We start from the raw sequence: 9,654 nt of genomic DNA on the forward strand, positions 1-9,654 counted from the left end.
CCAACTGTTTGATTGGATTAGTTTGAAAAATATATTCTCGAATACCGCAATGATCGCAGTTTATCGAAATATCTTGTACGTTGCTACAAGCATTACAAACTTGTTGAACAATACACAGATTTACTTCGTGGATTTTTTTTTCCTCATCACCCACGATGGGTGTCGTCTGTTGCGTTTCAAAATCGTAGAATAATATTAAAAAATTAGATTTTTTGCTGTTCAATTTTAACGGTTGAATGTAACATTGATGATTTACGGGTAAATACTGTTTACAATTGCAACAAAAAGAAATACCGCATTGATGTTGATGTTTCTTGTTTGATATTCGCACAGTTTTGCAACATAACGGGCAAATTTTGATTTTTTCGCAAACGGTAAAAGATTTATCATACGAACCCTTTTTTAAATGATTTTCAAAACACGTGAAGTTAAAAAATAATCTGTGGCACGAATCACACTTTTTTGATGGACCCGTCACATCGCAAAGAGGAGATTTCATACACTTGTAGCATTTGTTGGAGCATCTGTGATCCTCGATACACCAGTAACTCTTATTGCACGGTATACAGTAACCACAACTACCGCTTGCGCCGATCAAATTCAGAATAGGCTCGTAATGCGCAGCGTTTTCATAGTTTATTAATCGTAACGTATAAACGATTTGTCCTTGAGTCTCTAAAACTAAACGAGTACCATCGTACAGGGGCCGATGACCACGCCCAAAATTTTGAAACAAATAAACGACAATTGCTGTCTTGTGAGTAGAAAAAAAAATTTTGGAACTCGTGAACTTCTGCGAGGCCAAACCCTGTATCAGGCACACAAATTTTTGTTAATCGCAAAAACTCTTCGGCAGCTCTCTTTTGAGTGAGCCCGTAAATCGCGTCTTATAAGGTTCCAATAATTATGTAGCCTACCTGTCCGTATTTTTCCCCGGACGACGTAAGCATAAGCTGCTGCTAGAGCTCGTGGCAAACAAAGATTATCATTGTTATTGATGGTTAATATTGATTTTTTTCCGTACGTTGTTCTCAGTCAAGGCTACACGTCCTCTTTCACTGATGCCACTTATAATGGCACAATTAATTGAAAAACTGTCATCGATTTCAAAGTCACTCGAACTCTGAACGGCATTAAACAAAACATCCCATAAATCTTCAACAATAAAATTTCGAGTAGGCCTAAAAGATATCCACAACGGACCGTGATGAAACATTTGAGAATTTATAGTAACACGTATAAAGTCTTCAGGATTGCTTTTTTCGACTAAATGATTATGTAAATCATTCATACAATCCTCAAGCCATGCGTATAAATTAACATTTGGGGGTGGTCTCGCCAATCTACCTTGAATTTCTCGTCCTTTGTAATTAAAACGACGATATCGTCTAGTTGTTATGTTTTCGATGATAAAACGCGGACGATCTCCTTCGCCATTCTGTAACGGTAGTTCTTAAAAAAAATTTTGAATATTTGAAAATAACTGAAGAAAAAGATGCATCTAATAATATTTACCATCATCCTCGCTACTGTCACTGCTACTACTACTACTACTACTACTACTACTACTACTACTACTACTACTACTACTACTACTACTACTACTACTACTACTACTACTACTACTACTACTACTACTACTACTACTACTACTACTACTACTACTACTCCCGGGTGGGGTTTTCGCTAGTTTCTCCATACCGGGCGCTTCCCCGGGTGGCGGATAGGGGCATCCTCTTAAAATAAGAGGTGACGATGGGCAGCTGGGGTGGCTCTCTGTGGTGGCTGTCGGGGGCGTGGATCGGGGGGCGTGTGTGGCGTTGGCGTGTGTATCTGCGGCGATGTGGACGGGGGACTAGTGCCCCATGCCTCCATCGGTGTGGATGCATGGGCCGGCTCTGCTTATGCTTCTTGTTCTTCGCTTTTTGCTGCTTCCGCGGGTGGCACTCCATTGCTTGATGCGGGCCAACAAAAACTAGCACCCGTCGTGTATAGAAGTAAGCGGCGGTTAAAACATTCTTCTCAGATACATGCATCACACACTCTTACTAAACAAACACAGGGACACTTACGGATTGTTCCGAGTTGCGTGTGGCGGGTCCTTTTCCGGGCTTGCGTTGGGGGCCCGGCGACGGGTGAAGCCGGATGATGAGGCCCGGGTAAGTCTGTGTAACCACATCTGATATGGCTGTACGCCTCATGAACAAAAAAGACGTGGTGGGCCGACTAATCTAGGCTTACTACCACTGAGGAGGCTATATGGCGGCACCTAAGTGCCTTACGCCAGCCCGTTTTGTTGGGTTCTCTGCGCGGTCTCGGGACTGTACACCTGCCGCTCGTCTCGCTGGGATGACCGTTGTGTACCAACAAATACATACATTACACACGAACACCCTTCTCACACTTGTTACTCAACGCCAGGGAAGTCTCCGCGGGTGGGTCTGAGGGAGAGTGGCGACTCCCGGCCGGTCCGAGCAAGTAGCGGTCTTCTCTGGTGACAGAGAGGGCTGCTGCTCTGGTTTTAACCCTTTCCAAATACTTATTTCTAGAAAAAAGGGTAGTGCTGGCCTTCGCGGGTCAGTACGACACTAAAAAGATGCCAAAATGAAAAACGTCGATGTAAAACAGGTACCCCAGGCGGTAACCTCTCTGAGGGAATCCGCCGTCAGTTCCGATCCGGTGAAAGCCCGGGTGACTGACGCAGGCCCCACGGATTCTGGGGGGGCCACAAAGACGTGTCTCATGGCCAACAGGGACTGCTAAATGTTCCATGGCCTTTTTTAACGGACAAAGGACGAAGAGGAAGCCTGTCGAGTATAGGCACTAACGACACCGAGGACAGCAACGTGTCAGTATTCAGCAACCAGACAAGGGAGGAGCTTGCCTCTTTTGAAGAAGATGGTGCTAAGCTTAGAGTTAAGCGACAGCAATTGGCTGATAAAGTCCAATCAGCAACGAAAGATATAACAGAGACGCTACAATTAATCAACGATAAGTACGGCAACACAGCGAACGCTGTTAAGAATGGGCTAAAAGCCGCGCTAGAACACTTTCAAGAGGCAGAGGTGCTAAGAAAAGGCTTTCTTTACGAAGAAGAAACGTACGTCAACGCTTGGAAGTCGTCATTTGAATCCCTGCAGTGGAGGGAACAAAGGCGAGATAATTTTCGACGGCATGTTCAGAAGAAGACCTTGAACACGTCCCTTAAACAAATAGAACGTAGTAAAAAAAAAAAGGAGCCCATCGGACAGCCCTGAGAAACGCCAGCATATTATGTCTTTAAAAAAAAAGAAAACAGTTAGTGGCAAACAAGAAGAAATTCCCCTGAATGACAAAACAAGCCAGAAGAAAAAAGTAGACGCCACAACAACAGTAGTAGTGAAGATGGCTGGAGGACAAACCTTTGCAACGGTGCTGAAGACGATGAAGGCGAATTTCGACCCCGATAAGACTGACGTGTCAATCCAAAGTGTTGTCACTACAAAAAAAGGAGACATACTTATTAAGGCCAAAGGTGTAGAGAATGCTACTGCATTCTCACAGCAAATTGAAAAGTCGGTAGCCGGACAAGGTACTGTCAAAATAAGCAGCAGAAAAGTGACTTTAGAGGTCTGAGACCTGGATGCCATTGTTGAGGAAGACGAGGTCAAAAAGGCTTTCGCTAAGACTTTTGGACTTAAGAGCCAGGAGCCAGAAGTTACTCTCTTAAAGCCAAATGCCAGAGGACAGAGGCTGGCTTTAATCAAGGTGGACGAAACAACTGCCAGACAAGTAGAAGAGGAAGGCAGGTTACGAGTTGGCTTCGTAAGCTGCCGAATACAAAGAAGAATTGAAGTAATAAGATGTTACAAATGCCTGGGATATGGACACGTCTCGGGCAACTGTGAGAACGAAAACAGATCCAAGCTGTGCTTTCGGTGTGGAAGCTCAAACCACCGGAAGAAAGAGTGTACAGGCCCAGCACGGTGCTTCCTTTGCCCAACAACGGACAACAAGCACGAAGCAGGCAGCGGAAGCTGCCCTTTATTCAGGAGAGCCCTGAAAGAGGCCAGGGATAAGGCCCAAGCAGGAATTAAATAAGGCAAAGAGGCCTTGAGTTGAAAGACAGGCTTTGTGGACCCACGCTGCGCTCGGTACTTTTTACCTATCAGCAAGGGAAAGCATTAAGCTTGTAGTGGTGCTGGCTGAGTGGGCGGCCTGCTATGAAGCGCTAGACAAGGTGCTGGTCCTCAGGGACCCCGAGTCCTTTTCAGGACTCGAGAGCATCAGCACCTCTAGCAAATGGTGGCGAGTTAGCTCGTTAAAGCTGTGAGACGCGATGGTCTCCCTGGTGGCTCCACCCTGAAGTAATGCTAACGCGGTTCCGGGGTGGATCAAAAGCCACGCGGCATGGGGGGGGGGTTTTAGTGGGTATGGGTGGTCTAATAAAAAAAATCCACCGAGTCCCACACTACCGCTGTCCCTGCGGTGTGCCTCAATGCATTTCCCCTCCCTCCACAAAAAAAAAAAAAAAAAAAAAAAAACTACTACTACTACTACTCCCCCTCCATGGTATGCGTTACCTTGTCGAAGACCGTGCTGCTTGCAGCCTTGGTCGGGTGAGGGGGCTTTAAACTAACGGCATACCTCCTCTCTTACACACATCTTAACTCCTCCATCCTCTCACAAAATCCTTCAAACACTAACATTCATCGACACTGACATACTCTTGCAGCATTGACGCTTTGGTTTGCGTGCGGAGGCTTGCTGCCGCCCGTGGCACTGTGTCGGGCGGGAGTGGGTGGTGAGACTCGATGCGGTGACTGGGGAGGCCCGGGTATCTCTACCGCTGATAAAGTCGGACGTTCGAAAACAAAAAAGATGTGGCGATCTTTTTAACTAAGGAATCTGGCCATTGACGGACTATATGGAGGGCACTATTAGTGCATACCAGCTGGTACTCTTTCGCTCGGCCGGTGTTAACGATGTGGTGGTTGCATTCGCCTTGAATCGTGGGCCGGAGCTGGCATGAAGCAGGAGAACCACACCCTACACTCTCACAATACCTTATCACCTAGTTTGCTATTTCTGGGAACTCCTAAAAAATAGTCCCTAGCCGAGGGTAGAAGGCTCGCCGTGTTTGCCGTGCGGTGCGACCCGTGAGCGGCCAAAGGGAGATCCTGGGCAGTAAGGCGATACCTAGGCTGCGTGTCGAAGTGACCCAAGCTGTCTTTGGCTCCTACTGACTGCAAGACGGGAGGCCGGATTCTTAACCAGGTCCGGTCAATCGGCTAACACTGGGAAAGTCGCGGCCCGGGGCGGGCTGGTCGCGCTTCGGCTGTGGCCTTGCGGGCTTGGCGGGGGGCCTGTTGGGCTGGGTGGGTGTGGGGGCGTGGCAGTCTTCTGCTTAGCTCCTGTTCCTTTCCGGCTTGGCGGTTTCTCGCCGGGCTCGGGGGGCTGCTGTCGCGGCGTTTCTGGCTTGCTCCTCTTCGTGGCTCCCTCAGTGTGGTGAGTGCGTTCTGCCGCGTGATGTCTGCCGGAAACTCTCCAGAGAGTGGATCGCTTCTGGTTGGGGCGTGATGCTCGAGGGAGTGGAGGTGGGCTAGGGCGGCAGGGCGTGCTATACCTCGGGGTTACCCACCCAGACCGAGACCGCCCTTCAGACATGTGTTGGGGGCGGCCGGCGGCCTCCACCGGTGAGGGATCCAGATGGGTCGGTGGGGACCTTGGGATGAATTCTGTGTGTTTTAGATATGGCGCTGACTTCAACAACCAAAGGAGGATGGGAAGGAGCAACTGATGAGAGGGTATACCCTTTTAACAAGGATCCCGTGGAGAAGCCCGACCAGGGAGGTGAGTTGGACGATGCTGCGTCCAAGGCCTTGGACGAGCTTGGGGCACTCATGGTGAGGCACCCCAACACGGCAGGCACCATAAAGACCAACGTCGTTGCGGCGGTGACTGCCATGGGTGTCCTGAGGCGCCTTAGGGAGCGGGTAAGAGAAAAAGAAGGACTGGCTTTAAGTAACAGCCAGGCAAAGGCCAAAAATGCAGGAAAAAGGAAGCGAGGGCGAGGGGGAGAAACTCCGAGCCCTCAGCTTACGCCAAGTAAGGCCGCGAAAAAAGCAAAAGGGGCCGGATCTCGGCTGAAACCAGACAGTGTTCCAGCAGAGGTTCCGGCCGAGGAAACTGAATGGACGAAGGTCCAAAAAAAGGGGAAAAAGGAAAAAAAAGAGGCTAAGGGGAACAAGCCCCAAGAAGGTACGGAGAAAACCCCCAAGGTCGCGAAGGAGAGACGTCCCAGGGTCAGGCCTGAGGCGATATTGGTTGTGCCAGCCCAAGGCAAGAAGTATGCCGAGGTCCTGGCAATGATGAAGAAGGTTGACGTTGCCGGGACCGGGGCGAGCGTGGGAGCTGTCAGGGAGACGAGGACAGGAGGTGTCCTCGTCGAACTGAAGAATACCGTGTCCGAGCACCGCGATGCGTTCGCCGAGGCAATTAAAAGGGCCGTGGCGGACGCGGGTGGTGTAAGGACACTAGCCCCGCGCTCGACCTGGGAGATCGGGGACGTCGACCTGACGGTAACCGAAGAGGAGATTAAGGTAGCGGTAAAAGGTCGTTTCGACGGGGCTGCTGCACCAGAGATGGTGGTGCGGCTCTCGTCGAGAACGGCCAGAGGCAACAGGGTCGCCTATGTTGAGGCTCCTGCGTCTGCGGCGGTGGTCCTCGACAAAATAGACCACCTGCGGCTTGGCTGGGTCAACTGCAGGATTCGGCCCAGGACTAGAGCTGAGCGCTGCTACAGGTGCCTTGGGTTCGGCCACATCTCTAGCCAGTGTGGCGGGCCCGACAGAGTCGGGGCATGCTTCAGGTGTGGCAAACAGGGTCACGTGGCAAGGAGCTGCTCGCAAAAAGAAGCGAGCTGCTACCTGTGCGAGAACGTGAACCCGAGGCCGGATACCAGACATGTCGCTGGGTCTGCCAGGTGTGGAGCCCTACGGGCAGCTGTGGGAGTGGCGCCGAAGAAATGGCGCTGATCCTGCAGGTGAACCTTGATAGGACCGTGCTCGCGCATGATCTGCTGTGCCAGATTTCCCGTGCCCGGGGTGTGGATATGCTCTTTATAAACGAGCCATCCCGCACGCTACCGGGCCGGGGCTGGTACTGCGACAGGATAAAATGCGCAGCCATCCTGATTTTCAGCGACAAATTCTCCGTATCCGATACCAGAGGCGGAGACGGGTTTGTGTGGATCAGGTGTGGGAGTGCTTTCTATGTGAGTTGCTACATATCCCCTAACATTTCGATTGGTGTCTTCAGAGATCGGCTTGCCGAACTCGAGGATGCTGTTCGAGTGTGCAGGGAGAGTGGTGATGTTATCCTGGCCGGTGACTTCAACTCCAAGGCCATCGCTTGGGGGGAGCCGAGAACCGACCCCAGAGGACGGGCGGTGTTAGAGATGGCTGCAAGGCTGGATCTCATCGTCATGAACTCTGGTGGTTCAGCAACGTTCAGGCGACCTGGTAACCGGGGAACGATCATCGATCTCACGCTGGTGTCGTCAGAAATGGCGGCACGGGTCTCCGACTGGCAAGTCCTGGAGGACTACACGGCCAGTTATCACCAGTACGTCAGCTTCGTGATACACGAGGTTCGTGGTGCAGCTTCACGAGATGTAAGCCGAAGGCGCGTTAACGGGTGGAACGTTGCAAAACTCAACCGAGATCTGCTACTGGAAGCCATGGTTGGCGCGCCGCCTCCAGCCGATTTGAATAAGATCAATAATCAAGCGGAGGCTGAGGCACTCGTGAGTGGCACTACGAGACGGGTCAAGGAATGGTGCGACACGTGTATGCCCAAAAGGTCTGCCAGGAGGGGTCGACGTTCGTGCTACTGGTGGACCGAGGACATTGCTGACTTGCGCAGAGAGGCGCAGCATCTACGGCGTCTTGCACAGCGACACAGGACTCGCGAAGGCACCGGGTCAGCTGCTGCTGCATACAAGGAAGCAAAAAGAGCGCTGGTGAGGGCGATCAAGGTGAGCAAGAACTGATGCTGGCGCGAGCTCATCGCCGAGGTTGAAAAGGACACGTGGGGCCTGGGCTACCAGATCGCGTTAAAAAGACTTCGCGGTTCGGACCCGGCGCCGCCGATGGAACCTTCCTTCTTGGAGAGAGTGGTCTCCTGCCTCTTTCCGGAGCATCCCGCTAGGAGGGGGGAGGACATAAGTGTAGGACAGGTACCTCTCTTCACTCTCGAGGAATTGAGGTCGGTGGCATCGGAGACGCCGGGGCGAAAGGCCCCTGGCCCGGACGGGGTGCCGTCCGAAGTCCTCTAAACAATAGCTGCGGAAAAACCACACGTTTTGTTGGACATGTTCAATGCGTGCCTGCGCGTTGGACTGTTCAGCAGGCGTTGGAAGATCCAAAGGCTCGTTCTTCTGGACAAGGTCAAACCACCCCCCCTGGTCCCGTCGTCATTCTGACCCTTAGGTATGTTAAACAATGCTGGAAAAATGCTAGAGAGGCTGATCAGAACTCGCCTGAGAGGAGAAGTCAACCTCTCAGAAAATCAGTATGGGTTCCGTAAGGGGCGATCGACGGTTATGGCTGTGGCCGAGGTCCTCGGGTCGGTCGAGGAGGCATGGAAACCCTCCTCATAAGACGAGGAGCGTCTGTGTCCTGGCGACTCTTGACGTGAAGAATGCCTTTAACTCAGCGAAATGGTCCGACATAATGAGGGCCCTGAAGCGCCAGAATGTACCGGACTACCTGAGAAAGATCCTGGACAGTTACCTCCAGGATCGAGTACTCCGGTACGACACGAAGGATGGACCAAAAGAGAGGCGTCTGACGTCGGGAGTCGCTCAGGGATCTGCCCTTGGCCCCGATCTCTGGAACCTGGTTTACGACGAACTTTTGCGCCTTGAAATGCCTCCGGGGGTCAAGCTGACGGGCTTTGCTGACGACATAGCATTGCACGTCACAGCAAGATCACGAGAGGAGGCCGAGCACAAAATACGGTGGGCGGTCGCGATGGTGTCGGAGTGGCTCCGAGATCACGGTTTTGAGCTGGCTGTAGGAAAAACGGAGATGGTCGTCCTCACCAGGCAGAGGTGGTTCGGGGGTGATTTTCACCTGAGCGTTGCGGGTGAGGTAATCTGCGCGAGCCCGGTGGTGCGCTACCTCGGAGTGTAGATCGATTCACGACTCACCTTCGGGGAGCACATCAGAAGAGCAGCCGATAAAGCCGCTGGGGTCTCTGGGGCACTTTCACGGTTAATGCCGAACGTTGGGGGCCCGCGGGAAGCCAAAAGACGGCTCCTTGCGTCGGTCTCCAACTCGATCCTGCTGTACGGTGCGGAGGTGTGGGCGGACGCACTTGCGAGGAAGGATCTCCGAGAGCACCTAACTTTGGTGCAGCGCATCGGATCCTTAAGAATCGCGTGTGCCTACCGCACGGTCTCCTCCGCAGCCGCTATGGTAATAGCACGAACGATACCCGTCGTGTTGCTTGCGCGGGACTTGATTGTTTTTGTTTCGCTACAGTCTTCGGTAGCCCTATCGTCTCTACCTCTTTTTTCGGGAGGCTGCCTGATAACACAGGCTGGAAAAGATGTCTTTACGGCTAACATCTTCTACAGAGTCTTCTGACGGTGACCCTTAAGAACTTTCA

The 9,654-nt window shown here is 51.8% G+C and overlaps 1 protein-coding gene across 1 annotated transcript; it reads left to right on the forward strand.

Moving 5' to 3' along the window:
- The first annotated feature begins 7,093 nt into the window (after positions 1 to 7,093).
- Positions 7,094 to 8,317, forward strand: LOC106644661 (uncharacterized). Its single transcript, XM_089598557.1, has 3 exons — positions 7,094 to 7,221; positions 7,300 to 8,002; positions 8,045 to 8,317. The coding sequence occupies exons 1-3, from the start codon at positions 7,094 to 7,096 to the stop codon at positions 8,315 to 8,317; spliced, it is 1,104 nt and encodes a 367-aa protein (XP_089454683.1).
- Positions 8,318 to 9,654: the final 1,337 nt, after the last annotated feature.

The sequence above is a fragment of the Copidosoma floridanum genome, unplaced genomic scaffold, assembly GCF_036245765.1.
Source record: "Copidosoma floridanum isolate Cflo_tuat_1 unplaced genomic scaffold, Cflo_Japanese_pri ptg000006l, whole genome shotgun sequence".
In the NCBI taxonomy this organism is placed as follows: domain Eukaryota; kingdom Metazoa; phylum Arthropoda; class Insecta; order Hymenoptera; family Encyrtidae; genus Copidosoma; species Copidosoma floridanum.

Excerpts from the sequence above, each read along its gene's own strand:
- LOC106644661 (XM_089598557.1), top strand. The coding sequence starts at position 7,094 with ATGCTCTTTATAAACGAGCCATCCCGCACGCTACCGGGCCGGGGCTGG. Across the intron at positions 7,222-7,299 it reads GATACCAGAGGCGGAGACGG|AGATCGGCTTGCCGAACTCG; the intron begins GTTTGTGTGGAT and ends TGGTGTCTTCAG. Across the intron at positions 8,003-8,044 it reads AGGAAGCAAAAAGAGCGCTG|CTCATCGCCGAGGTTGAAAA; the intron begins GTGAGGGCGATC and ends TGCTGGCGCGAG.